This window comes from Phymastichus coffea, unplaced genomic scaffold (assembly GCF_024137745.1).
Source record: "Phymastichus coffea isolate CEN01 unplaced genomic scaffold, Cenicafe_Pcof_1.1 PCOF00169, whole genome shotgun sequence".
Taxonomy (NCBI): domain Eukaryota; kingdom Metazoa; phylum Arthropoda; class Insecta; order Hymenoptera; family Eulophidae; genus Phymastichus; species Phymastichus coffea.
The window spans coordinates 341,924-369,359 of NW_026706980.1; the positions used below are offsets into that span (position 1 = coordinate 341,924).

A 27,436-nucleotide genomic window follows, 5' to 3' on the forward strand; every position below is an offset into this window, starting at 1 on the left:
CCGAGCATCGAGGGCGCAATTACGGAGGCCTCCTCGAGCTCAGGCTCGTAGCGCCGCCTCGCGGCCGTTCACCGCTCGCCTAATTACACGTGCACTCTCGCGTATTTGTCCCTGACTGCGCCTCCTTCTCGTTACGGTCTGCTTCGTTGCGCCCCACTCGCGGAGTTCGCCGGTGTCGCGCGGCCGGCTTTTCATTTTTTTTCTTCCCTTTCCAACACCGTCACGTTCGTTGTATCGGAGGAGTGTGCGCACGCGAGAGGGACCGATTACCCGCCGCTCGACTCGATCCGCTGATCGGAGTGCGCGTGCGAATTCAATTTAACGATCGTGCGACGTCCTCGTCAGTTACATGTTGTTAGGGCGACGATTCTCGGCCGAGGACTAGTCTTGCGGAAGATTCGTATTAATAATGATATTTATATATAGATACTCGTCTTCTCAATTCAATATGTGTGTGTGTGTGTGTGTGTGTGTGTGTGTGTGTGTGTGTGTGTGTGTGTGTGTGTGTGTGTCCGCGTATATCGTGTAGACGCCTGCTCTATTATAAAATTGCCGTATGCTCGATCTGTTTCTCGCTTTTCCTCATTTAGCAATATATATTTATTCATTTATTTATTTTATTTATTCCTTTACTTTATGTATATTCCGGTAATCGTTAGTATAATCATATATGTATATATATATAAACATATACACACATTTATATATATATATATATATATATATATTTGTTCGTTATCCTTGTTATCTCACTTATTCCATTCTTGTCATACACATGATCGCTCGACTGCACAGCCAGAGCAGCATTCGCAATTGATACAAATTTAATCGTCGAAACAAATCTCAGGTGAAAGTCGCTGGAACGAGTCGTTGATGCTTCGTCGTTGAACGCGTACGGTAAAAGGAACGGATGTCCCAGGCTGATCACAGCTGTCTTCGTCGCGCGCGGATGAAGCATGCGATTATCGAGTCGAGTGCTATTCCACGCGTGTTCGTTGTGCCGAGACGCAGCGCGCGAGAGCGCCGCGGTAGCTCCGCCGAGCGACCCAGCGAACGGCTTGGCAGCTGGAGCGAGAATCGGCACGGCTCTCGCAGCGGCGGCTGGCTGACCGCGCGGCGCCGCGTCGACGGACAGGCGAGTCGACCGCGATGCCTCGGCACGCGGGCGACTCAGGCGGGCTCGGGGCTGCTGTGGGCGGGGGTTGCGAGAGGCGTGTGATCCGATCAGACGGTCGTCTCCATGACGTCGCCGTAGAAGTCGGCGTACTGTCAACAGATGCTGTCCTTGGGGCAGCTGCCGGCGGCAAACTCGTCGTCGTCGTCCTCCTCGTCGAGCTGGCCGCCGCGAAGCCGCGACTGCAGCTGCTGCTGCTGGTGCTGCCTGCTCAGACTGTTGGTCGGGTATCGGCCGATGCGGGCGAACGCCGCGTTCGCGTAGCGCGGCTGCTGCTGTTGCTGTTGCTGCGGCTGCGGCTGCGGCTGCTGCTGCTGCTGCTGCTGCTGCTGCTGCTGCTGTTGCTGCGACTGCTGTTGTTGTTGTTGTTGTTGCTGCTGCTGCTGCGGCTGCGGCTGCGGCTGCGCGTCCTGCTGGCGAGACTCGAGGCTGCCGTTGTTGCGGTTGGCCGGGCGGCCGGTCGGGCTGTTCAGATGGTTGACGCTCAGCACCTGCACCTTCTTCTTCTGGATGCTGCGCTGCTGCTCGTCGGTGACCGCCTGCGGCACACAGACACACGCACACACAGAGAGGAGCGCGCGTCGGCAAGTCGGCACCGGAGGGGCCGATCGCCGGGTCGGCTCACCTGGGGCGGCAGCTTCTTCCGCAGGTGCCGGCGCTGCAGGCGGCGCCGGCGGTAGAGGCAGTACTTGAGGCAGCCGGTGGCCAGCAGGAAGATGAGGAATATGCCGAGCGCGCCCGCGCCCACGGCCACGTAGAGCAGCGTGAGGCCGAGGCGGTAGGAGCAGTTCTCCTCGCGCTCGTCGAAGCCCGAGGGGCAGTGGCGCACCCCGTCGCACCAGAGCACCGAGCTGATGCAGGCCTCCAGCTCCGGACACCTGCGTGCAGGCGCGCGCGCGCGTCAGGCTCGCGCCTCGACCGGCCGGCGGAGGCCTACCTACCTGTAGGGGCAGTCGGCGGCGGACGGCGCCAGCGCGTTGCCGAAGAAGTTGTTGCTGGGCTGCGAGAGCAGCCGCTTGGAGATGGCCATCCAGGTGACGATGTAGGCGCCGGGCTCGCGCTGCAGGAACTCGACCACGAAGCTGCGCGCGTGCTGCTGCTGGTGCTGGGGCAGCGGGCGCTCGGGCGGCGCGCGGCCCTCGAGGGCGGCGCGCGCCGCCGAGGCGCTGCGGTTCCAGCCGCCGCTGATGAGGTCGACCACGCGCTGCTGCTCGTGCAGCGTGAGGTTGCCCTCGGCCGGGCAGACGACGGTGCGCTCGCGCGGGCTCGCCGCCGGGTAGACGACGATGCGGTTGCGCGTCGGGCAGTCCTGCAGGTTGCGCCGCGTCAGCCGGAAGCCCGGCGTCTTCAGGTAGAGGAAGTGCAGCCGCGAGTCCTCGGGCTCGATGAGCCAGGGCTCGTTGACGCAGCGCGTCACCTCGGCGGCGAGGCCCGTGGCCGGGGCCGCCTCGGTGGCGCGCGCGCGCTCGCCGCTCGCCGCCGCGACCTCCTCGTCGATGGTCGCCAGCGCGGCCAGCGGCTCCGAGCCCGCGGCCGGCGCCTTGGGCGGGCTGCGCAGCGCGATCTCGCCGCTGGTGCCGCGCAGCCGGCGCTCCTCCAGGCGGCCCGCGGGCGCCTCGCCCAGCAGCCGCGAGGCGTGGTGGCAGCGGTGGCGCGGCTGCTGCTGGCGCGCGTGCTGCTTGCCGGCGCGCGTGCTGCTCGTGGGCTGCTGCGCCGGCTGCCGGCCGGCGGGCCCGTCGCGCCCATCGCGCCCGGCCGCGCCCGCGGGCGGCTCGCTCGCCGGCGCGAACCGGAACTCGGCCTCGAAGAAGAAGTCCTCGTAGTCCTGGGTCACGTTCATGCGCTCGACCGTGAAGGTCAGCTCCAGCGGGGCCGACGAGAGGCTTTGGAAGACCAGCCGCTCGCTCAGGTTCGAGCACAGGCAGTCGCGCGGCAGCTGCACGCCCTGCCACGGGTACTCGGACAGCCGCAGCTCGGCGAGGCCCTCGCCGTCGCCTGCGCACAGTCGTCGGCGGCGTCACGGCGTGGCCGCGCGCCGCCTCGCCCGCGCGGGACGTCGGAGTGCGCGCGGGAGTCCGCGGCTTTTTCGTTCGCTGAGGGCGAGGCGGGCGGCGGCGGCCGAGTGGGTGGGGGATGAGGCTGGGGGTGCGGCCGACGGGAAGCACTTGCGCGAGAGACGCGGCGGCGGTGCATTACGAGCGATCGGCTCGCGCGCCGAGTTCGCCAATTTTCGTCTCGCGCCGGCTACGATTACGCGCGGGAGAGAGACAGCGGCGTCGGCGATCGATTCGGGTCTAAACATACGCGGCGAGCGGCAGACAGCGACAGCCGATCGTCGTCCCACTTCTCGAAACAAAGGATAGCTCGGCCGCTGGATGCAGCGCCGTTGTATTAATAATTTTTCGGCGCGCCGCGCGCAAGCCCCGCGAGCTCGACTCCGCTAAGCTCCGCCTCGATCGTAAAAGCTAACGAGGTCGAGCTCGGGCGCAAGGCTAACTCCAGCCCTTGCACCGGATTAATCTCCGAGCGCGCCGGAGACTTCTGCCGCCCATGGAAATATCTCGCGCCGGAATCGCCGAATTAACCTGCGCCAGCTCGGCGAATGATAACCGTCGCTGGCATCGCGCTCGGCGGATCGATCGACAGCGGACCCGATTGATTTTTATTCGGCGGCCAATCGAGCAAGACGACGACGAGGCCGCGCGCGCTGCTTATAAGGACGTTGCTCCGGCGCATTCGTCATTTTGCCCGACCGCCCCCCGTCGTGTCAACTAATTGCCCTGTTGATTCTCGGCCGCGTGGCCGTTTGTCAATTTTCCGCGATCGAAGCGGATCATTAGACCGCTCGTCTCATTAACAATTTTACAGCTTTTATCTCGGATCGGCGTATTTTTACTTTCGTTCGGAAACGGGAGTCGCCGAATCGCGTTAGCCGTTCTAGCTCGCACTTCGCTGCAATCGCCCGCACAAAAGGCTAATCAATGATTATTATCATTCGCATAACGAGACGCCGCGAGATATTTGTTAATTCTCGGTTCGCCGATACAGCCGTTCCATTAAAATCAAGTCGCGATGGCGGAGCGGCTGGGCGGGGGGTAGCAATTTCGCCCGCGCCGCCGCGGTGAAATCCGAATCGAAAGAGGCTCTTTGAGGAATTGCACTTCCTTAATAAAGTCGGCAGTCCTTTTTCCTCTCTTTAAGCCGCGGTGCGGAGTCTCGGAAAGCCCGCGGACCGCGCTCGAGCTTTGTAGCGAGCAACGCGCGCCTACTTCGCGAAAAAATATTAACGACCGAATTATTGAATCGCGCCGGATTTTCCGCACGAGGACAGCTCGAATCCGCGAGCGCTAAGAGTTAAAAAGTCCAGAAAGCGAGAAGGGGCGCGGGGGAGGGGGGAGCGGCATTCGGAGAACGGCCCGGCGGTTCGCGTAATGCTTTGAAAAACTCGGATGGGCGCTCGCTTCTCGTTTTTCAAGCGAAGAACTCGCAACTTGCCCTCGTTCTCTCTCTCTCTCTCGCGTACTTTGAAAAGTCTAAATATATTGGCTTAGCTCGAGCGGGGAGCGGCCGGTCGCCGAGCGCAACCAGACCGAGGGCCGCCTCGGCGCGCGGGGAGCAAGGACGAGGGCGGGGCAGGGGCGCAGGCGAACTCACGGTCGGCTCTCTCGCAGGTCCACCTGTTGACGAGCGGGTCGATCCAGGACCAGCAGTTCCGGCTGCCGAAGCTGGCGCGGTTGATGGCCAGCTCGAGCCTGTGCTCGGGGCCGGGCTCGAAGCTGTAGACGCAGCTGAGGTTCTGGGCGCCGCCGCGCCCGTAGAAGAAGACGTTGCGCGGCGAGCCGAAGGCCTGCGGCTGCTCGGCCTCGGCGCGGCCGGCCGCGCGGAACACGCGGTCGCAGGTGGTGGCCTCGTGCACGAACTCGTAGCGCAGCACGAAGGACACGGGGTAGAGCGCCGAGCCCTGGCGCAGCAGGTGCTCGAGCGTGAGGTAGCGCCCGCGCGACACGTAGCTCTCGGACAGCGAGCAGGGCCGCGCCTGGCGGCTGGCGTTGCGCAGCAGGCTGTGGTCGCACAGCCGCGGGCTCTCGTCCTTGCAGAACTCGCCCAGCAGCCGCGCCTGGCAAGCAGAGCCCTCGGCGTGAGCGACTCGACTCGACCGGCGCAAAGTGGCGCTCGGTGGCGCTCGGTGGCGCTCGGGCCGCCGCCTCGCTCACCTCGGCCAACTGCTGCCGGGCGCTGGTGGCGTTGGGCGCCGGCTGCCGCTGCCCGTCCCAGATGAGCAGCTTCACGTTGCACTCGGCGCCCTGCTGCGGGTGCGGGCTGGGCGAGCGCGCGCCGCCGCCGCCCGCCGCGGCCGCGCCGCCCGCCGAGCCCAGCTCCGCGCCCGCCCAGGCCGCGTTGTACTTGACGAAGGCCAGCCACACGATCTCGTTGGGCTTGCCCTGGAAGTGGTAGCGGCAGGTGGTGTTGGGCGGCAGCGAGTGCTTCGGGTTCTCCAGCACGCCGTACGGGCCCTCGTAGCTGCTGATGTAGAAGTCGCACTTCTCGTGGTCCTTCACCACGAAGCTCGCCGTCGAGCGCTCGTCCACGAAGATGACCTGGCGGCGGCGAGGAGCCCCGTCACGAGAGCGCGTCCTCCCCTCGTCCGGCGCCGCGGCCGAGCGGCGGCCGAGCGGCGGACGAGGAGGGGCCGGCGCGGGCGGACCGACACCCACCTGAACCTCGAGCTCGAAGCCGGGCAGGAAGGAGAGCGGCACGGGATGGAAGGGGTTGTCGTAGGGCGAGGTGTGGAACTCGAGCAGCATGACGTCCTTGCTGCCGACGATGTCGGGCACGGCGTCGCCGCCGCAGAGCCGCACGAGCACGCGGTCCTGGGTGGAGCCGCCGTCGTAGACGGTGAGGTAGTCCTGCACGACGTTGCACTGGTCCCAGAGCCTGCAACGAGGAGCGGAGTAGGGGGCGGCGCGGGCGGCGCGGGCGGCGCGGGCGGCTCGCGCGGCGGGCCTACCTGAGCGTGCGCTGGCTGGTGTCGTACTTGTTCACCTGGTCCTTGATGTGTATCTTGTGGCTGTTGCGCTGGCTGACCGCGAGCAGGGCTCGGTGGCCCGGGGGCGCGCGCTTCTGCTCCACGCGGTAGTAGCAGGTGACGTTGCGCGGGTAGACGCCCGGGTAGTTGGGCGACTGCAGCCGGCAGGCGCGCGCGTCGCACCTGCAAGTGGAGGTGAGGCGCGCGCTGTAGAGCGGAGCTCGCCGCGAGCGCTCGTCGCCCGGCGCACTGACCTGGTGAACACGCGGTCGCAGTAGGTGGCGTTCACCAGCTCGCCCCGCCAAGTGCTCATGCTGCTGTTGCCGTAGCGCAGGTGGGCCTCGCTGCGCTTCAGGAACTTGTACGACAGCTTGAAGTCGAAGTTGTAGTCGTTACCCTACGCCGCCGCGAGCGCGGCCCGCACAAAAGTAGCTCCGTATTAGCGCCCGCAGCCACGCTCGATTGATTGCCATTTACATGGTAATTCGCTAGTCGGGAGTTTGCTCGGGAGAGAGCGAGCGAGCGAGCGCGCCAAGACGCTTAACGGCCACCGCCTCCCCTGCCCCCGCGGATCGAAGTCATTAGCGGGCCGATTCGGCGTCCCCTAATGACGCCGTGATTAGTTTGTTGCCGCGCCCCGTCCCCCCCGCTGTCGCTTTCGTTTCCATCCTTCTTTCGCGCGCGAACCAATCGAGCGCGCATAATCGACGCCGAAAACTTTTTGATTACTCCGCGCGAGGCGCCCGATCGAGTATTTAATTTGTCGTGCAAACAGCCCGGCTCTCCCTCGTTAAGTGTATACGCGCTCGCGAATCTCTCTCTCTCTCTCTCTCTCTCTCCCGCTCCCACTCTGTCTCGCTCTCAGTCGTTGCATTTTCAAAGGGCCAATTTTCGCGATGTGTCTAATTAACAGGAGCCGCTGCAGCGTGGCTGCGCGAGAATTTGGTTTACTAATTCTTGAAAGGAGGACGACCCAATTTCGCCGGGGTGCGAGCTCGCGAGAAAGCGAGGCAGCAGACCGCTAATAAATTAATTGAAAATTTTAATTAAAGGATAGGTGGAAGCTGTCGCGAGCTCGCGCGAGGCGTCGGAAATAAAGAAAAAAGGCAAGCGGCTGCGGGGCGAGGTTGGGCGCTGGGGAGTCGGCTCGGAAACACTTGAGCCGCAGTCGAAAGGGAAGGAAAATGGAGGTGTAGCAGCGGCCGGGAGCAATTGCTCGGCCTAGATAAGGCGAGGAGCGGGCTGGTGGGGGCCACATGTATAATGGCAGCGGCGCGTCGGCGGTGGACGCTACCTGGCCAGATAGACGGGACAGATAGAGAGTCAAGTTGATGGAGCGGGTCTCGCTGTAGTAGACCGTGTAACCCCAGGCGCTGCCGCACCACTGGCCCCCGGTCGCCGGCCGGCCCTCCTCCTTGATGCTCATGTGGCCGTCAGGGCATCCCTCCGAGGTGAACGACTGGAAGCGGCCCACCGTGAACGTGTCGAACGTCAGCTGCAACAACAACAACAACGACAACGCGCCCAAGCGCGCAATCAGCCGTACCGCACTTTTGCCCCCTCCCCCCAACCCCCCATTCCTGCTCGCTCTCGTTACCGCTGTCGCGCTGGTATCAGCAGCCCCGCAGCGGCACCTCGCCAATTAAATCTCGCGCCCGTTTTTCATGCTAATACCCGGGGCGCGGGCGCGCGAACGGAGCAGCGCCGCACTCGCACGTGCATTCTCCTCCTTACCTACCCCCGGCGCGGCCGCTCGCGCGCTCCTTGCCGAATACAATTGCGTAGACGCCATCCATAAAACATGAACGGACGCGCCGCAGCTCGCCGCGCGAGGAGGGAGACATATTTATTGGCCGGGCTGCAAAAAGAGCTGGCGCTCGTGCGGAAAACTTTGAGCGGCGGCGGCGGCGTCGGCGGCGTCGGCGGCGGACTGCCGCCCGATAGCGCGCCCCATCGATAAAGCGCAGAGGCGCGCGAGTAGCCTCACCTGCACGAGGTCGCCCAGCTCGCCTCCGGTCGCCGTGAAGTTCAGGTGGCAGAGGAACGGCAGCCGCTCCTCCCGCGGCCTGCGGACCTGCAGCTCGTAAGTCCTTCCCACGTCGCCGTAGAGAGTGCGGTTGCAGGCTGCGCCAGCCGCGCCGGTCCGCCCGACAAAACCAATGGGGGAAAAACCAGAAAATAGACCAGAAGTCAGGCGGGCGTACGTCGACCGCCGCGTGCGGGATGCACCTCCACTGCGCTAACGCTCGTCGCCGCGTCGCGCGCATGCACATTAACATTCCAAAGAATTCTCTCTCTCTCTCTCCACCTCCGTCCCTTCTTGGCGGCATTTCGAGTATTCCGCGCGAGCCAGATTCTTTTTTTCTCTCTCTCTCTCTCCTCTGCTGCGCGGGCCGCTGCTGGCGGCTGGCGAATGTTACTCTCGCGCGGTGGCGAGCGATGAATTTTTATTTGCCGTGACGCATTCCCGAGCTGAAATCATTCCCGAGCGCGCGTCGTGCAACGACAGCGCAAGATGGGTTCTTCGCGAGTCGGCGTGCGCGACTCTCTGCTCCAGGATCGATAGTGATTAAAAACTATAAAAAGCCGCCCGGCAGCGGAATATTCCTGGTACGCGCGCGCGCGCGCGCGAGCGAACGCTCAGCCGGTCCAATTGTCGGCGTAAAATATACGTTTATAATCGGCGTAATTTACAGGCCAACTGCGGTTAAATGCGCCCGTAAAAAGTATGAAATAACGGCAGGCGGATCGATGGCGAGAGAGAAAGAGAGAAAAGCATGTGTGCGCGCTCGAGCGGGTGAAACACGAGAAATGTCGGGGTCGCGCGCGAAGCTGTTAAACGCGCCGCTGTAGCGAAAGCGGTCGGCCGATCATAATAAGCTGTAGGCTAAATTAATTATCGATATAAGCTCGGGCCGAATGCAATCGGGTAAATACGGGGCAAAAGTGTGCCAGCGTTACAGGACGCCAGGCCCTGGAGAGCGCGAAATTTACGGGAGTCAGGGGCGAGGGGGTGGGCGTTGCGCGAGGGGGAGGGGGTCTAAAGTGGCGCGCTAATGCCCGGCGTCGTCGAGTAGCTCGCTCGCTCGCGCGATATCGAAAGCCAAATATAAAGTGCTCCAGCTAATTACGCGATAATACACGTGTGCGCCGTGGCAGTCGCTCGACTTTGTTCGATCGAGGCGGACCCGGGCGAACGAAGAAAAAAGCAGCAGCAGCAGCGGCAGCGGCAGCGGCCAAATAAAGTTTCGAGATAATTTCCTGCGGCGTTAAGGTAAGCGAGCAGCTCGGGCTTGATAGACAGTTACTGCTCAAAGTTTAACGGCACGGGGTAGCGCCCCGCCGGAGAGGGATGCACGCCAACTTTTCTATAATTCAAACCGCCTCGACTCTTGGTTCCATTACGGCTACTTGTTAAAGCTGCGCGGCTCGGCCGCCACTAATAAAAGGTCGCGACGAACTCCCGGCCGAGCGGACTCACGGCTCGCGGGCGCCGCACGTGCCGCCCGCGGGTCGCCGTCGGCCGCGGCCGCGGGCGCCCGAGTTGGCCCGCGGCGCGGCCGGCGGCACGTGGCGGCAAGCGCGACAAAGGCCGCGCGGGGACTGACTCACGCGTGCAGTAGACGGGCTCGTCGCTCTTGTCCTCGCAGTCGTTCTCGCCGTCGCAGAAGCGGTCCTGGGCGATGCAGCTGCGGCTGCTGGCGCACCTGTGCTCGCTGAGCTTGCAGCCCGCGCCGGGGGCGGCCGGGGGCACGAGACCGGAGGCGCGGCCCCCCAGCAGCGCCAGGAGCACCGCCAGGCCGCAGGCCCGCCGGGGCGCCGACATCTGGCCGGCTCGCTGTGGCGCGCGGCCCGCCGCCTCACATCGCCGGCCGCGCCGTGCGCTCGTCGCTCCGCGTAGCCGCTCAGCCGGCCGCGAGCCACTGGTGGCCCCGCGGCATCCGCATCGTCGCGCGGCGGACTGTGCTGCTGCTGCTGCTGCCGCTGCCGCTACCGCTGCCGCTACCGCTGCTGCTGCCGCTGCTGCTGCCGCTGCTGCTGCCGCTGCTGCTGCCGCAGCTGCTCTCGGCTCGGAACTGCGGCGCGTACAGGCCGGGCGAAGCGCCTCGGCCGGGGGTTCGAGCCGCCGCCGCCGCCGCCGCCGCCGCCGCCGCCACGCCAGCGTCTGGGGAGGCGAACGCACGCGCGCAGCTCGCCCCGCCGCCGCCGCCGCGCTGCCACCCTTTCCCAGGCAGCCAGCCAGAGCCCAGCCGCCGACCAGAGCCATCCCGCCAGCCAATTCTTCTTCCGCCGGCCCCCTCCCGCCCCGCCCGCCGCACCCGCGCGCTCGGCTTATGTTTTCAGATGCTGCGAGCTTTCCGATCGTTTTAACGAGTGCGCGAACCTCGCGCCGCTAAATGCCCGCCGGCTGCGATTATCACTAGCGCGTCTCCCGAGCGCGCCGCCGCTCCCGTCGAGCTCGATCGTCGGATCTTAGCTACTTCTTTGCGCACTCCCCGCGCCCCCTCGCGCCGCTGCCGCCCGTCCATCCGTCCGACACTCGAACCAGCGGCTGCGTTTGCCTTTCGACCATGAGCCTGCCTCTTTCTCTCCCCCCGTCCCCCTCATTATCTCCGCGTCATTTGCCACGCGAAAGCTGCTGCTGCATTTTTCATCCGACAGCTCGCCTCTAAAAATCCGATTTAGATTTCTCTCCTGGTGAGCGTAACTGTTGCAAGGTATAATGACTCGATAATTCACGCCAAACTCGCTCACTACAAAAAAAACACTTGACTCAGCGGTGGCGGCGGCGGCGGCGGGGCCCCAAAATTTATGTATGTATGGATGTATCGCTCGCTTTTGCTTACTGCGCCGAGAATTATTCCGACTTGCTCGCGATGCACGCCGCCGCGGCAAAAAATTGATGGCGAGGCGAAATGTTTTTTTTCCTTCTTTTGCTTACTAAAAATCGATACTTTGACGTTGCCAGTCGTTTCTTTTCTTCGGCGAGCACTATTGCGATAGGGCTCGCTCTCTCTCTCTCTCTCTCTCTCTCTCTCGCACTCTCTTCAGTCGAGCGCTGAGTGCTCGTTTCTCTTTTTTTCCTCGTCGATGGAGATGCGAATGGATGGCCAATTTGAGGCTGAGCGATGACGCCACGCGAGGAGCGCAGGCGGCAGTGGATTGAACGAGGCTGGCGAAATTAGTTGCGAAACAAGTTGCTCGCCCCCCCCCCCCCCTCCTCATCCCTCCTCGCACTATACTCCTGACAAATAAGCAGCACCGAGGAGCTTTAATTGAACTTTAACAAGTGCCCGTAAGCCCAACAATTTACTCGGTCTCCGATCGCAAAAAGCCGCGCGTTGCGGCAAGTCGTAAACTCGCGCCGGGGCTGTCTTGAAATTACGTGCAGTTCGCTCGCGCGATCGGGAATCCCGACACGCTCTCGACGGGCGAGGGCGAAGCTTTCCGGCGGGGGCGCAACAGGCAAAAAAAAAGCCGGCGTTTCGTTTGCGCGCGCGTTATGCCCTCTCTCTCTCTCTCCCTCTCTCCTTTTTATTTCTTTCTGTCGCGCGCGCGACAACGATGAAAGAGAGCTCGCGATACGATTGACCATTGAAGCCGGGGCGCGCGATGCACGTATACGTTTCTGAAAAATTGCAGACGGCGAGCGGGGGTCCCGCGAGCGTTTATCTCGTTGCTTTCACCTCGCGCCGGCGCGGCCCCGGTGTAAGCTCTTGCAAATTGTATAGAGGATTTATTCCTCTCGCCACTCGTTCCTCCAGGAATATGACAGATCGACGGATAAGCGCGGAGCTTTGTCCTCCGAAACTCGGCGAGAGCTCGCTCGCTTTGCGCTTCGTTTTCTCCGCTTTCGAAAGCGGCGCGCCGTGGGGCGGGCGGGGGCTCGCGCGCTGTTTTTGATATTCCTCGGCGGCGGAGAGCGCTTTCGCCCGCGACGCGTCGCCTCGTTAAAAGCCAGTCGCGGCTGTGAAAACACGGCCGCGCGAGCAAACAGACCCGGAAAATTCATCGTGCGCGCGCAATCATTGGTAGTCGGTAATCAGTGCCGGGGCTCATTAGTCATTCGGTTCGCGGGAGGGCGAAGGCCAGGGCGGAGGGGAGGGGCCGCGAGGGCGGTCCACTTATGAATGGAAATGCAATCGCCGAGGAGCATCGAGTATTCCGCTCGCGCTCCGGCCGGCGGGCGAGAAAAAGAAGGAAGGTGGCGGCGGCGGCAGCAGATCAAACGTTTGCAAAAGCGCAGCTGCGATAAAAAGTCAGCAGCCCGCCGCGGGGCCGGTCGGGGAGCAGCTGCAGCTGCAGCTGCATAATTGACGTCGAGCCCGGAGCGGTGGCAGCCTCCTCGGCGACGTCGGCGCGCGCGGACTGCGCAGTGCTGCGGCGTGGAGTGCCGGGCCGAACGGAGAAGCGCCTGCAGCGCAGGCAAGCCCGCGGCGCGCACGGCCATCTTTAAATGCCGCGCGGCACACGTCAACGCAGCGACGTCCGCCGAGGAGCGACTTTCTCCTGCCGCGTCAGAGTCGCGAGAGCGAGACGCCGCGCGTTGAGGTTATGTGCCGCTGGCGAGGAGCGAGCGTCCGCAGCTGGAGCCGCAGCTGATCAACGCGGGTGCACTGGTGCGTGGCAGCGTGGAGCGGAAGCCGAGGATGGGCTCGAGCGCGTACGCGACGATGCCGGCGCTGCTGCTGATGCTGGTGCTCGGCCTGGGCACGGCGGCGAGCGGCCAGCTGGGCAGCCAGCCCTGGTACGAGACCCTGCCGGCCGTCGCCATGGACTACAAGGTGCACATCGACCCGGGCAAGGAGGACTGCTACTTCCAGTACGTGAACCCCGGCGCCACGTTCTACGTGAGCTTCCAGGTGAGCGCCTCGATCGCCTCGCACGGCGGCGGCGGCGGCCGCCTTGGCCCGCTCTCCGACGCCCGAGCTCGGCCCCCTCGGTGCCTCGTTACACTTGACCCGATCTCTCTAGGGCTTCTCTCGCCCCCTTCGCCACCGGCAGTCCCGCCTTCTCGGCCTTTCGGCTCGGGCTCTCCGCCGCGAGATAGAGCGATCGCCCGAGCGGCCATATGGCGGAGAGCCTCGATCGCGCTCGCTCGAGCGCAATCTGATTCGAGCAAAAAATCACTTAGCGGCTGCTCTCGGGCTTTGTCTTTAAGGAGCTCGAAGAGCGCCACTCCAACGGGCTCGGAGACCCTACTTTTTCTCCCTCTCGCTCGCGCTGTCTCGGGAAAGAGTAAAAGTCGAGCGTGAACGTTGAAGGTGCTGCGAGGCGGCGACGGCAAGGCGGGCTTCGCAGTGAGAAATCCAGCCGGGGAGATCGTGCACCCGTATCAGTGGAAGGCCAACGCCGACTACCAGGACCAGTCGGTGCAGGGCGGCTACTACAGCGTCTGCGTGGACAATCAGTTCTCGCGATTCGCTGGCAAATTGGTCAATTTGTACATAACCGTTATTAGGTAATGTCGCCACTTCCGACGCGCGCTCGCCGCAGCGCGACTGCCAATCGAATCCCCTCGCTAATTGCCCGCTGCCGCTCGTTAATTTCGCAGGTACGACCAGTGGGAGAGGTTCGCCAAGGAATTGGAGACGATGAATCTGTCGGTGGAGAATGTGACGGTAAGCCAAACCCGCGACTCGTTCGCTCGCAAGCGCGCGACACACTCCGAGCGTCCTGTTGCAGAACACCCTGGTCAACGTGGAAAAGAACATCTACGAGGTGCTCCAGATCCAGCACTTGAGCAGGAGCCGGGAGGACAGGGATTACAATTTGCTCCTCGACAATAACTCGTACGTGCAGAACTGGTCGCTGCTGCAGGTGGTTGTCATCATCGCCACCACGATACTGCAGGTCTTCTTCGTGCGCCGACTGTTCAACGTCAAGTCGGGATACTCGCGCGCTCGGATCTAAGCCGCCGCGCCAACCTCCTGCCTTGACCCATTTCGATCGGCTCGCAGCAGAGTGCGATAAGGCTCGTTGATTGATCGTCGTCGAGAGGCTCTCGCGGCCCTCGCGGCCCTCGCGGCTGCCGGCGCGAGGGACTCCGGCCTGTCCCCCGCGATTTTACTTTCTTTAATACTTCATTCCAGATGTCTGTTTTCTTTCATTTTTTTGCTTTTTACGTTATATCACTCAACCGACTGTATTGTTTATGATGCATTTATCGCCAGAGACTCAGCCGCGATTGTACAGTATTTTTTCACGGACAACCATGCAGACTGCGCGCTCCACTTCTTCCGTTTGCAAAGTCGATCGATCGATCGGCGTTACTTATATCGTGGAGCAATTAAGGGTTTTTCCTAAACAGCGCGACTAATTATATTTATACAAAATGAAAGATTCTATCTATATATCGAATGGTTTACACTGTGTAAATGTATTTATATATATAAGAGGAGACAAAATAAATTTACATGAAAACTTTGTTACGATAAAAATGTAACGTTCTTTCGATCGCCTCGAATTCTCTGCAGCAATATTCAAACTGCAATATTGACACGAAGCCAGCGAGGACACGGTGAAAGTTTGCTGAGCAATAAAAACTGACGTTCGGCGACAGACGCGAGCAAGCATTACCAGCATTTATTGCCCAAATATGCTCTCTTAGCCCTCCGCTCGCGCGGATATTCTCCCATGGTGCGCGTACGCGTGAAACTATCGGGCTTTGCCTCCCCCCCTCTCTCCTTCTCTCTCTCTCGCTCCTTTCTCTGTTTATATTGTATCGAAAAATCTGCCCTCGTGTCGCGGCGCAATTATTTCGTTGGGACTCCACTCCCGACGCGCGAACTCCACCGGACGCGGACGCGGAAATCCGCTCGCGCAGTCATGTCGGAGCAAACTGAGCAATCGAGTAATGGATTCGCGAGCGTCGACTGATTTTCGCCTTTCGGTCGTGGCGATCGATTAGCTCGTCGACGAGCCAAACGGCGCAGCGCCCGTCGACCCCGCCGGACGGATAAATAATTGGCATTTTTCGCGGAGCAAGTCGGTCGTTCGAGGCAGCGGTTTCGCCCGGCGAAGCGAGAGGTCGACGGGATTAAGAACCGCGGCAAATTGGATCCGCGACGGCGACGAATAAATCCGAGATCGCGCCTCGACGCATCCATCAAATTGGAGCCGAGCGATCGTCCGACTCGGAGAGGAAAGACAGCGCGCGCGAGCTGCCAGGAGGTTTTCGGCGAGGAGGGCGGCGGCGGCGGCGGCGGCGGCGGCGGCGGCGGCGGTCAGAAGGGCGGGGGGAACCTATCGAACGGGCATCGCCCCCTATACCAATAGCGCGCTACATAGCACCCGGGCTCCCCAGTTTTCCAGGCGGCCTGACCAGGTTCCGCTCGCGCGTCAATTTTTGCGTAGCGCCGTCTCGACTATGTCGCGGCTATGCCGGAGGCTCGGGAGGCGATTGACGCGCGCGCCCCGGAGAAGTCGGACTGCTTCGAAGGACCTCCGCCTATCCGCGGCCAATGCAGTCGCTGCCTCCCGCCCTCCACGCGCACGCCCGAAGAGAGCTAATGGTCTGCCCGGCGGCCACTTGCGCAGCGTGCTCTATCTCTCTTCGATAGCTCTAATTGCCAGCTCGTGCTGCATCTCCGCGCTGCTGCCGCTGTTTTTCGACGAACCGCGTCAATGGACAACCCGCCCTTTCTTGCCCCTCGAGCTCTCTCGCTTATCGCGATTACGTTTCCGAGCGGGATTTGGAAATTCAGAGAGCGAGAGCGAGAGACCGAGAGAGAGAGAGAGAGAGAGAGAGAGAGAGAGAGAGAGAGAGAGAGAGAGAGAGAGAGCGAGAGCGCGCGCTCACATTGTTTAGGCGCACAACTGCGCGCCTTTGTTTCGCTGAAACCCGGCGTTCGCGCGTTAATTAAAAATGATGAAAGGCCAGCATCGAAAAGCCGCGTTTACGCGCGCGATTCTTCTCGCGCTTTCCATCGAGGATACAGTGGCTGCAGGCGATTCCACGATCGAGTGGGAGCTCGCGAGCGCCTCGTATTCCGCGTACTCGGGCGGGCGTATTTGCGGGAGGCACGGTCGGCAAGGTCAACAGTCGCGGGCATCGCACGGGAGCGACCAAACGAACCTATTTACATATGGACAAGGGGCCGGCAGCGAGGAGCACGGCCCGAGCGGGCGGCGCGGCTCAGAGCAGCGAGAGCGCCGGCTTGGCGCGGCGCTGCAGCTGGCTGGCGCCGAGGGCGAGCAGCCGGTGGCGCTGGCGCAGGTTGCGCGCGCGCGCGTGCTCCGAGGCCACCTCCTTGGTGAAGTTGCCGGGGAACCAGCCCTGACGCGCGTCCAGCAGCCTCTCGCCGAACAACCAGCCGTCGCTGGTCTTGCGCAGCACGTTGATGACGTCGCCTGCGGGCAGAGCGGGCCGGGGGGGCCTCGTTGAGTGCGGCGCGCGCGGCGTCCGGCGGCCGACCGCCCTGCACCCACCTGGCTGCAGGCCCACCTCGTCGGGCTGCCGGGGCGCGTACGAGTAGAGCGCCATGACCTGCGGGCAGTCCCACGACTCGTAGAGCGTCTCGCCGAGGCAGCTGGGCTTGGGCGGCGAGGCGGCGTCCAGCCAGCGCTCGCGCTCGGTCTCGCTGTCGCAGCTCAGCACCAGCTCCACCTGGCGACCCGCCTGGTTCTCCAGTAGCGTCAGCAGCATCGCGCGCCGCCCGGCGAACGGGCCGTCCTCGGGCGCGCGCTCCAGCGCCGCCAGGCTGCGCTTGCACGCCTCCACCACGGCGTAGCTCTCCTCGCCGCAGCTGCGGGCCAAACGGAGCGCCTGTAGTGCCGCGCCGCGGCCCGCCGGCCGGCCTACCACCTACCTGTTGGGCTTGAGCTTGGCCAGCAGCAGGTAGTCGGTGAGCAGCATCAGCATCAGCGGCGTCTTGTGGAACTTGCGCCCGAAGGTCAGCCGGTGCTCGGCGTCGTGCCGGCTCGACAGCTGCACCACCGTGCCGCTGCGGATCAGCTCGCGGCCGCGCAGCTCTACCGGCGCCAGCCCGTCCGGGTACTCCAGCCTCCTGCGCGCGGCCGGTCGGTCAGTCGGTGCGCGGCGGGTCGGTGCCCCCGGGGGCCCGACGCGAGTTACCTGGCCAGCGCCTCCAGCTGGTTGCGCCGCTCGGCGAGCCGCGCGCCCTCGTTGCAGCGACCCACCGTGCGGCCGAGCGTCGACAGCGCCCGCTCCCAGTCGGCGCGCTCGGCCTGGTCCGCCGACAGCTTGGACAGCACCGCGTCGGCGAGCAGCGGCAGCCTGCGACAACGGACGTGGCGCTCGTTCCCTCTCGGTCTGGCTCTGCCCACCCCCTTCCCTGCGGGCCGGGCGGCCGCTTACCTGGTGATCCTCTGCATGGGCAGCATGAGGAACGAGTGGAGCGAGAGGCTGTGGCAGGCCGGCCGCGCCTCGATCCTCGACAGCGCCTCCAGGTACCGGTGGCCCTTGCTCGCCCTGCAACATCCCGGAGTCAAGGCGTGGCCGGGGCGGCGACGGCGGCGTCGGCGGCGGCGGCGCGACCCACCTGAGCTCCTTCAGCGTGACGTCGATGTTCACTTGGCTCGAGCAGTAGGCCACGTAGGCGTCGGCGCTGCGCTCCGCGTGCCCGAGCAGCAGCCCGGCCAGGCGCCCGAGCATGGGGTCCTCGCGCCACTCGGCCTCCAGCTCGGCGAGGAAGCGCTCCGAGGCGGCCAGCACCTCGGGCACCGCGCCGAACAACCGGTCGCGCTCGCCGGCCGTCAGCAGGTCGCGCGCCAGCTCGCGGCTGCCCGCGAACTCGCCCTCCAGCACGCGCAGCGAGTTCAGGTAGGAGGCCTCCGAGGTCAGGATCTCGAACTTGGCCTCCTGCAGCCGGCGCTGCTCCGGCGTCAGGCCCTCTGCGGTCGGGCAAGCAGCACGGGTCAGAGGCGGCGCGCGCGCGCGCCCGGACGGGGTACTCACGCGAGAGCCCGCCGCCGATGACCCGCGGCGTCTGGCACCAGAGCGTGCGCTGGCCGGGCCTCGCCAGCTCGGCGGCCGTCCGCGCGGGCGCCGGCTCCTCCACCTGCTCGTAGCCGTCCGAGTCGGACTCGAAGGCCACCCTGGCGGCGTCCGCCGCGTAGAACTGGTAGAGCGGCTCGCGCGCCAGCGCGCTGCCCGACTGGCCGTCCGCCTTGAGCCGCTCGAGGTAGGCCGGCTCGTGTTGGCCCTCGCTGCCGCTGCCCGCGCTGCAGCTGCTGCCCTTCTCGCTGCTGGCGCCCGACGACAGGCCGCGCTCCAGGTAGAAGGTCGACAGCGCCTGGCCGGCCTGGCGCTTGCGGAACGGCCGGCCGAAGCCGAAGTAGTTGCGCGGGTCCTGCCGCGCGCCGTCCTCGGCGTCGGCGGACGCCCGGCGCCCGATGCGGCCCAGGCTGCCCTTGGTGATGCTCCAGGTGCGCCGCAGCATGCGCATGCGCCGCCCGAGGCTGTGGCTCAGACTCTGCTCCCGCGGCGGCGGCGGCACCGGTCGGCTGGGCGGCTGCTGCTGCTGCTGCTGCTGCTGCGGTATCGGCGAGCCGCCGACCGAGCCCACCTCCTTCTCCTCTTCGTGCTCGGAGTCGCTGCTGAAGTCGTCCGGCTCGTAGGTCTGCAGCGTCTCGTAGTTGCCGTCGTCCGACGAGTCTGCTTGCGCACAGAGAAAAAGAGAGAGAGAGACGGAGAGATGAGCGTCGCGGCGAGGGTCTGGACGGGGCGGTTCGGCGCTTCGGCTGGCCGTTCCCGCTCGCGCGCGACGAGGCCTTGGCGCGTCGCGGTACGCGGGCAGGAGTGGCGCAGGCACCTTCGGCAACGTAGAGCGAGGTCTCGTGCACCTGGGCCCCGTCGTCGACGAGCACCACTCGCAGCTGCAGCAAGCCCTTGCACTCGGTCGCCTCGTCCTCGTGGCCGTCGCTCTGCCGGGCGTTGGCCTGGTGCCGAGTCCGCGGCTCGGCCTCCTCCGATCCCAGCACGAGAATCGAGCCGCTACCAAGGCTCACCGCAACTACTCGGTTTTCATTAGTCGCCAAGAGCTCGCCGTTCGTTCGCTTCTGCCTGTCTTTCACTCGACTCGCGCTCTCTCCCACACACGGGCGCTCTTTCGGGCAGCAAGGTCGCGCCACGGTCTCGTCGGACCGCCATCTCTGTCTGTATGTCTTTCTCTCTCTCTCTCTTACCAAACGGGAAGACCGGCCAATCTCCGCGCCAGCCGGATCTTGTATAACGTTGGGCAACTACGGCGTATTATCTCGTCATTTTCGGCCGGCTCGGGCTTAATTTCCAATATTTACGAGCCGCTTCCACGATTGCGCGACAATTGAGCAACGCGCTGTATTTCGAAGCGCCTAGCCGGCTCGGTTCGCTTGCCACGACGGATCGGACGGACTGGTCGGAAATACAGTCGATCTCCGCGACGCTCAATCGCGAGAGAGCGAGAGAGAGCGAGGAGAGAGAGAGAGAGAGAGAGAGAGAGAGAGAGAGAGAGAGAGAGAGAGAGAGAGAGAGAGAGAGAGAGAGAGAACGGGACAGAGAAGACGTTACAGCAGCCGAGCCGCGGAGCTGCATATTCAGTATCGGAGTGCAGTGCGGTGACACGTAAGGAAAGAACGGTCACGTATGCCAGCTCGAGATCGCGCCAGATGTGCAGCGAATCAAACGCGCGCATACACATGCGCGCACACGCACATGCATAGTTGGAAGCAGGTGAGAGAGAGAGAGAGAGAGAGAGAGAGCGAGCGAAATTAGCGAGAAGAGCGTCGGCAAACCTTGAGTGTTGGGTCGCCGAGGCGGCGTCTTGAGGCACTGCCTCATCTCCCGAGCGCTCTCATGATCGTTTCCCGCACTTGCACGTAATATCTTGCGACGGATATTGGAATGGAGCCGCGCGCGCGCGAGTACGCGCTGCCGCCGCGTCCCGACCGTGACTGACTCGCGCGCGCTCTCTCTCTCTCTCTCTCTCTCTCTCTCTCTCTTTCTTTCTCCCGCGCGCGCCACGAGTCCTCGCGCTTTCACCGTCGCCGCGGACACGGCGAAACGCTACAGTCGGTGCACCCGGCGCGCGCGCGTATGCATCGCTTCGCGAGGAATGTCCCTCCCTGCTTCTCGCCTCGCCGGGGCATTACCGTTTCGCAACGCGCCCGTACGCGAGTCGACGCGCTTTTCCTCGATAGCGCTTGTGCCCCGGCGACGGCGGCGGCGGCGACCGTCTCGTCGCCACAAATCAGCCCGTCGCATCCGACTCCTCTACGCCCGAGTCTACAAGGACATCGGGCTTGTAACGGCGTGTAGCCCGCGTAAATTAGCCGGCGAGCGCTCATTGTGCGCGGCCAATCGATGTTCGGCGCGGAGCAGCCGCTTTAATTGCAGCCAGCCGCCGCGCGACAAGGACACGCTCGAGCCACGGCCTCTCCGGTATCCCGATACTCGCGTAACGCCGCCTCCGCGCGGTTTCGGCTGTGTTGCGCAACGCGGACGAGCTGCCGATGCTCCTCCGCGCTTTCGACGTATCGCGTTCGCCTCGGGGCGTCGCCGCCGCTTTCGGTCGGCCGATTCTCGAGCGACTCGGTGAATCACGTCGGAAGCGGAGGAAAGCGCGCCGCGCGATTCGCGCTCGGTGCGATGACGGCTCGCTGGCGCAGTTTCAGCGATCGGGCTTTGCGCGATGACGGCGGAGACGACGAGAGCCACAGCTCGAAAGTGCAATTAGACGCGTTAGTAACGGGGTCATGCCGGATTTTCACTCGTTAGCGCGCGCACGCAGAATATGTATTTTTCCCCTTCCTGGCCGGGAGAGGAAAAGAGAAAAATTGGCGGAGCCGCGCGACGATACGAAGGGGCACCAAACTCGAGGCGAGATCGCGCTTTCTTGCGCGGGCCAATTAACGCGCCGAGTGAACCGACAGCTGGATGGCCGTCGACGGAAGCGCACTCGGCGTTCTCTGGGGCATCGGCGTCGGGAGAGAGAGAAGGGCTTGGCCACGCCACGCGCGGTCCACGCGGTCGCGAGCGGTCAATGGCAGCCGGAGTCAAGGTCGCGGCGAGAGCGGCTCCCCGCCGGGGAAACCACTTTTCCCGCGTCGCGCGGCGACTCACCGCTGCCGGGGCTCGACGCTGGTCCGCGGCCGCGGCTGGCCGAGCGCGCCGAGCTCCTGCGCGAGGCCCTGCTCCTCTGACGGCGCAGCTTGCAGGACCATCTGCGCGCGCCGGCCGCCGGCTTCCTCCTGGCGCGCCTGGGGATCAGAACTCGGCGTTACACGGGCGCGCCGGGGGAGTGGGTGCTCGGCGAGACCTACGCCGGCTGGCTGGCCTGCTGCGCCCTCGGCTCCTCCAGGTCCTCCCACTCGGACTCCTTGTCGCAGGCCTGCAGCGAGCCCGAGTACAGGCTGTTGACGCGCTCGTGCGCCTCGTGCGCGGCGTCGGGCGCCGCCGCGCTCGCCGGGCCCACGTCGTCGTACACGTCGTCGTCGCTCTCTTGTTGCCCCTCGGCCGCCGGCGCCTCCCGCGGGACCTCGGCTCGCTCCTCCGGCGCCTCCTCTTTGTCCGGCCGGGCGGCGCTTTCGGGCTCGGCAAAGCAATGCGGCGGGCCGACGTCGTCGTACAGCCGGCAGTCCTCCTCCTGGTGCGGGTCCGGCGGGTCGCCCCGCTCCGTCAACGCGGGGGGACCCACGTCGTCGTACGCCTCGTCCGGCGGCTCGAAGCCGCGTGGCTCCTCGCTCGGCGAGCTGGCCTCGCGCTCCTGCGGCGAGAACGCCAACGAGAATTACTGGCTCGCTCGCGGGGGGGGCCTTGGCTCGGCGAGACACGATGCGCGGAGCGCGCGCGTGCTCGTCGTGCAAACAACGCTCGAGCGATAACCTCGCGACTCGCCGACGCGCGATCGCCAGATATCGAGTGCGGAAGGCTACGTCGCGTTTTCGCGTGTCCGTCGAGCGCCGCCGAAAGCCTATCGGACGCAGCAGCAATCTCGCTGGACTTGGAGTGCCGCGCGCGGATCGAAGGCGAAGGAAAAACCAAGGCGCAAGGTAGCAATAGGTCGGCGAGCGGAAACGGCGAGTCTGATTTACCGTGGACGCGCGGAGGAGAGGGGCGGCAGGGCCGACGTCGTCGTAGTAGTCGTCGTCGTCGTCGTCGTCGTCCGACTGGCGCAGCCGGGGACCGCCGTCGAGCAGCAGCGCGGAGGCGCCGAGGCGCGCCAGCTCGGCGTACTCGGGCCGGCTGAGCAGTCGCAGCCGGTCGCCCGACTCCACGTGCACGAAGTTGCTGGGCTGCGAGATGCTCACGTAGCGCAGCTCGTCCCGCGACAGGCTGCGCGGCCTCGCGGCCGCGTCCTGGCCGGCGAGGGACTTGAGCGACAGGCTTTTACCGGCGAGCTTGCGCGACTTGCGGTAGTAGCGCTGGCTCTGCATCGGCACGTAGTGCAGCACGTTCCGGGCGAAAGCGAAACGCGCGCTGCCGCCGCCGCCGCCGCCGCCGCCGTGATGGTCGCTCGCCTCCTGCTGCTGTTGCTTCTTTTGGCTCTTCTTCTGCTGCCGCTGCTTGCTGTCGGCCGCCAGGCCGGGGAACGTGTAGCTGGGCCTCGTCCACTCGTCGTGCCTCCGTGGGTCCGCCGCTGGCGGCGGGTGGTGCTGCTGCTGCAACGACCAAGGCAAACACCGAGTTTGAGTGACCGGCGGAGACGAGTCTTGCCGCGAACTGTTCTCAGGCGAGTCACGAACGACGGGGCAGAAGTGGCACGCGCTCGGCAATTAGCATGAGAGAGCAAGTCAGCGCGCCAAGCAGCAGTAGCAGCTCGGGAATGCGCAAGGAGCAGCGACCGTCAGCGCTCGTTTCTTTTCATCGGCGGATCCGCGGCTTCGACGTCGCGAATCGAATTGTGGAGCACGCGCTCGCAAGTAGCTCGCCCGCTGAATAACGGCAATGCAATGCGCTCTCGGCGAGAGCGAGAGCGAGAGACAGTCCGCGTACCGCCTGCGTCTGAATCAGCGACCTCGCTGCTCGGAATATCAACGGATCGAAAGGCAACCGCGGAAATGCGGATACGCCGCGGGACTCGTTCCGTGAGAAATTGAGACATTGGGAGCGCGACGTTTCCGGCCAACGATCGGACAAAGTGGAAGAGTCACTCTCTCTCTCGTCGTAGCGCGCCTGGCAATCGCATCAGTCGCAGTCGGCAGCGATCGGCGCTTTATTGTCGCGACGATTAGCGTTTATCAGATAACGGGGCCACTCGGGATTTCGGGATTTTTTTGCCCGGCGCGGCACGCCAGCCACGCGCTCGAGGGCGATCTCCGACGCCACGGACGAACCTCGGACTGGCGCAGCGGCCGCAAGGCCAGACTGTCGAGCGTGGCGTAGACGATCTTGCGGGCCGCCGCCGACGCGGAGACGCTCGGCGCGTTGCTCCGGGTCCCGGCGGCGGCGCTGCCGTACAGAAAGCTGCGGTTAGCTAAAGCGGCGGCGGCCCGCGGCGGCTGCTGCTGCTGCTGCTGCTGCTGCGGCTGCTGCTGCTGCGGCTGCTGCTGCTGCTGCTGCTCGGTCAGCATGTCAGCGGCTCTCGGCACCAATCACGACGTCTTCGGCTGATCGCGCCCACTGGCAGCACTCGCGCACTCGTCGCCGGCGCCGCGCATCGGCTCATGGCAGTTTGCCGTGACGACGCGCGCGCGCGTCCGCGTGATAAGTCCTATCGTCGCGCGCAGCCAGAACAGATCGCTGGTCACGCACGCACTAGCAGACTCGATAACAGATTGGCCCGAGCGGCGAGCCGCTCAGCCGAGAGAAAGAGAGAAAGAGAGCCGCGACCGAGGTGGGGGCTAGTCACGTCACTGGCGAACCAGCGTCGCGGCAGCGCGATCGAGCGAAAAAACGGGCGCGATCGCGGCGGCGGTGGGGACTGCTGCCTCCCGATCGCTGCCTTACCGCTCGACGCTTCGCGATCCGCGCGGCGGCCTTGTTAACCCGCTAGTGTTTACGGCACTCCGAGACCGACTCTGCGCTTCGTCGTTGCAGAGGTGTCGTCCACCACCGCCCAGTGCGCATCGTTGTCCCACCGTCAGACCTCCGCGCTTCGGCGCCGCATCCTTCTCCTCTCGCCGCGGCGGTCCCGAAAGGCCGGACAAGGGAAGAGGAGCCCTTCGCGCCGCTCGGCGATGAGTCACTCGCTCGGACCTGCTTTATACCTGCCGGACGCGGCGAGGAGAGAGAGAGAGAAAAAGGAAGGACGCAGTTTCGCGGCATTCCAGGCGATCCCCGTGGTAGCGATCTAGAGACGCTCCACGCACCTCTACGAGCGTCTGGTTTCGATCCCCAGCGGCATTCCAGCGCGACTCGGCCGACACTGGATTCGCTTGCGCTTTCCGAGGCGCGCACGGCGAAAGCCGCGACGGATCGGGCTTTCCCATGGACGCGTTCGCACGCGCGCGCAGTCGGATTTGTCCAAGCTCGCGGGAAGCAACGATAACCGATTTCCGCGCTCTCTTTTTTTCCTTGCTTTTCTCTTTCTTTGCCCGTCGCGTCTCACGCTCGCTTTCGGAATCGCGCGACGACGATTCCCTCATGAAAATGCAAGCGTCTCCGCGGCCCGTCGCGCGCGCACCATTGTTTCGCGACCTCGGTGCCCGGCCGAACTCGGCGGACGTGGAATATCCAGTAGTCAGCCAGTCGTCGGCGTGCTGCCCGGACCCCAGTAGTCAACCAGCCGTTCGCAGCAGTAGCAGCAGCATGTCGTCGCTCGACCAGGTACGGCACTCCTCCCTCGCGCCAACGCGCCCGACGTCGCCGTGCCTTATCGAAGGCAACGGGAACAATGAGAAAAAGAAGAAAAATAAAATCAAACGAAGCGGGAGTCGAGTCGACGCGCGGCTTATCTGGAAACAAGGCGCGTACCGAATGCAAGCGCGCCTACTACGTGCCAATTACCCGCGCGGGAGACGCGCCGTTGCATCCCAGTCGCGTGTCGCGCGCGTCCTTTTTCGTGTACGCTCGTATTGCCGCCGGCCGTGATTGCCGCGAGCGCCGGGCCTCTCGTCGCATCGGAAGCGGGGCGCGTTCGCCCGGTCGGCCGGGACCGCAAGCCCCGATACGAACGCATGCGTCCCCGTTTCAGAGACTCGAGGAGGCGGCCGAGGCCGTCAAAAGCCTCACGCGGCGCCCGACGGACCAGGAGCTGCTCGAACTCTACGCTCTCTACAAGCAGGCCAGCGTCGGCGACGTGAACACGAGTGAGTTTTGAGGCGCGCGCGCGCGCGCGCACGGAACCCGCGAGAAAACGCCAACTAACGAGATTGAATCCACAGGTAGGCCGGCGATGTTTGATCTGAAAGGCAAAGCCAAGTGGGACGCGTGGAACAGCAAGAAGGGCATGAGCAGAGACGAGGCGAAAGAGCTCTACATCGAGTACGTCAACACACTCCTGGACAAGTATAAGGAATAGACTGCCGAGAGAGAGAGAGAGAGAGAGAGAGAGAGAGAGAGAGAGAGAGACTGCAGCCCCGAGTATCTCTTGCATTCACGAGTGGCAGCAAACTTTCGCCGGCTGCGCACTTGCACAAGCTCTTTTCTGTATCAGCACAAAACTTTTCCTCTCCTCGCTCTACATTCGCTGTTGCTTTCGATGAATATAATTGTCAGCTCTGTTGACACAACCAGCCTGTACTGTTTGTTGCCTTTGTCGAAAATAAAAAAAAAATAAGGAAGAGAAGCCGAGAATGCGAGCAGGGGTCGGAGGTCGACTCGCGCTTAAAATCACGCGAGGCGAGCAATTTACGAGGGGCGGTGGGACGGAGGGGGATACGGGCGCACACGACACGAGTTTATCGAATTTCCCCCCTTCGTTTCGCGGAGCTCGGCGTTTCCCTGCCCCCATCCCCCCTTCCCTATCGTAGCCGCGCGGCGGCTCTGGCGTGGCTCCCGTGCACACACCACCACCACCGCCGCGAGCCAGCGTCTCTCGTGCAGTCGCAGCTCAGCTCGCCGGTTAACCAGCGTCCTCCTGCGCAAACACGCTGATCAGCACTTTTTCTTGGACGCTCTACCGACGCACGCTCCGCATCCCTCGATCATGTCGCTCGACGAGGTAAACTTCTCTTCCCTCTTGCGTTTATTTTCCTACCTTGCGAGTGCACATTGGCTGCGGGCTCCGTGTACGTGTGTGCGCGCGCGCGAGATCGATTCGGCCACGTGTACCATTCGTTCGCTGCCGTTGCTGCTACCTCGGAGCCTGTCCACCTAAGCGCACACGCCTATTCTCGGAGCGGCTGCTCGCGCACACACGTACGGATAGCGCAATAGCCGCGAGGTCACTCGCTTCGTTGATAAAGTCGACGCCGACTGTGCCAGCCTGCCGTCGATAATCGCCTCGCTTTCGTCTCTCATGCCCAGGAATTCAACAAGGCAGCGGAGGAGGTGAAGGAGCTCGCGTCATCACCCTCCGACGCCGACCTGCTGGAGCTGTACGCCCTCTATAAACAGGCTACCGTGGGTGACATCAACACAGGTAAGTCGCGCGAGCGCGGCCGTGCTCGACTCCCTTTATTACGATCGACTGTTGGTAGTGCGGCCAGGTATGCTGGACTTTAAGGGCAAGGCCAAGTGGGATGCGTGGAACGGCAAGAAGGGCATGGCTCAGAACGAGGCCAAGAAGCTCTATGTCGAGAAGGCCCAGTCGCTCATCGCCTCCATCGGCAAGAAGGCGTGAACGTTCGACGTCTGCACCCCACCCCCTCACCCCCTCCCATAGCATCTAGAGTCAAGTTGCACTCGAAGCAACGCGCACAATGTTCTCTCGATCGACCAGACACCATGGAATTGCTCTCGAGTTTTCAAGTTTCTATGTTTCTACTCCACTTTTACGGTCTTTACATGTTACTTGCCTATAGTTTCTAGCTCAAGTTTTTTCTTTGTTAATTACTTTCTAAACTGTACACTGCGAAACGTCATCGAACTTGTTGTATTTGCATAATAAACGTTATGAAAAATCCACCAAGTTCAATCATTTCTTGATGCATGCTGAAGGTCTGGGTTGTTCGGCAGAAAAATAAACATGCAGACAAATATTTAGTGAATGATAATAATATATTTAAGCTTAAGACTGTTTTCTTATCATATATACACATACTCAATTTATTTTAAAAGGGGAGATAGGCTCAGACGAAATAAAGAAAAGAAATGAAAAAAGAAATGAAAAAAAAAAATGTACCTGCTAGGGGATCTTGAACGTCTTACTTCTATTAGTTGGATTTCGCTACACGCTCGAGAACAAAACAAA

The 27,436-nt window shown here is 63.4% G+C and overlaps 5 protein-coding genes across 7 annotated transcripts; 3 read left to right on the top strand and 2 right to left on the bottom strand.

Moving 5' to 3' along the window:
• Window positions 1-49: 49 nt before the first annotated feature.
• LOC131673141 (uncharacterized) lies at window positions 50-10,404 on the bottom strand. The gene is made up of 11 exons (XM_058950883.1): window positions 9,813-10,404; window positions 8,188-8,324; window positions 7,495-7,695; window positions 6,455-6,597; window positions 6,183-6,383; window positions 5,890-6,109; window positions 5,389-5,772; window positions 4,829-5,291; window positions 2,116-3,169; window positions 1,800-2,052; window positions 50-1,713 (listed from the first exon to the last, which is right to left on the bottom strand). The coding sequence occupies exons 1-11, from the start codon at window positions 10,024-10,026 to the stop codon at window positions 1,270-1,272; spliced, it is 3,714 nt and encodes a 1,237-aa protein (XP_058806866.1). The 5' UTR covers window positions 10,027-10,404; the 3' UTR covers window positions 50-1,269.
• A 2,109-nt stretch (window positions 10,405-12,513) lies between these two features.
• LOC131673145 (transmembrane emp24 domain-containing protein 6) lies at window positions 12,514-14,617 on the top strand. The gene is made up of 4 exons (XM_058950893.1): window positions 12,514-13,063; window positions 13,466-13,662; window positions 13,756-13,822; window positions 13,887-14,617. The coding sequence occupies exons 1-4, from the start codon at window positions 12,851-12,853 to the stop codon at window positions 14,112-14,114; spliced, it is 705 nt and encodes a 234-aa protein (XP_058806876.1). The 5' UTR covers window positions 12,514-12,850; the 3' UTR covers window positions 14,115-14,617.
• A 199-nt stretch (window positions 14,618-14,816) lies between these two features.
• Window positions 14,817-23,958, bottom strand: LOC131673142 (rho guanine nucleotide exchange factor 16). Of its 3 annotated transcripts, none has more exons than XM_058950886.1 (12): window positions 23,478-23,958; window positions 22,236-22,799; window positions 21,465-21,907; window positions 21,265-21,401; window positions 18,977-19,177; window positions 18,121-18,819; window positions 17,705-18,056; window positions 17,521-17,634; window positions 17,278-17,439; window positions 17,012-17,209; window positions 16,632-16,948; window positions 14,817-16,553 (listed from the first exon to the last, which is right to left on the bottom strand). In XM_058950886.1, the coding sequence occupies exons 1-12, from the start codon at window positions 23,712-23,714 to the stop codon at window positions 16,339-16,341; spliced, it is 3,639 nt and encodes a 1,212-aa protein (XP_058806869.1). In that variant the 5' UTR covers window positions 23,715-23,958; the 3' UTR covers window positions 14,817-16,338. The 3 variants fall into 3 exon arrangements, with proteins under 3 accessions (XP_058806869.1, XP_058806867.1, XP_058806870.1); XM_058950884.1 differs by having other exon boundaries at window positions 22,236-22,802; window positions 23,478-23,957; XM_058950887.1 differs by lacking the exon at window positions 18,977-19,177 and having other exon boundaries at window positions 22,236-22,802; window positions 23,478-23,955.
• A 188-nt stretch (window positions 23,959-24,146) lies between these two features.
• On the top strand, window positions 24,147-25,985 carry LOC131673179 (enoyl-CoA delta isomerase 2-like). The gene is made up of 3 exons (XM_058950975.1): window positions 24,147-24,909; window positions 25,277-25,391; window positions 25,467-25,985. Exons 1-3 carry the CDS (start codon window positions 24,571-24,573, stop codon window positions 25,601-25,603), a joined length of 591 nt encoding a protein of 196 aa, XP_058806958.1. The 5' UTR covers window positions 24,147-24,570; the 3' UTR covers window positions 25,604-25,985.
• A 104-nt stretch (window positions 25,986-26,089) lies between these two features.
• LOC131673180 (putative acyl-CoA-binding protein) lies at window positions 26,090-27,144 on the top strand. Its single transcript, XM_058950977.1, has 3 exons — window positions 26,090-26,245; window positions 26,551-26,665; window positions 26,724-27,144. The coding sequence occupies exons 1-3, from the start codon at window positions 26,231-26,233 to the stop codon at window positions 26,864-26,866; spliced, it is 273 nt and encodes a 90-aa protein (XP_058806960.1). The 5' UTR covers window positions 26,090-26,230; the 3' UTR covers window positions 26,867-27,144.
• The last annotated feature ends 292 nt before the right edge of the window (window positions 27,145-27,436 follow it).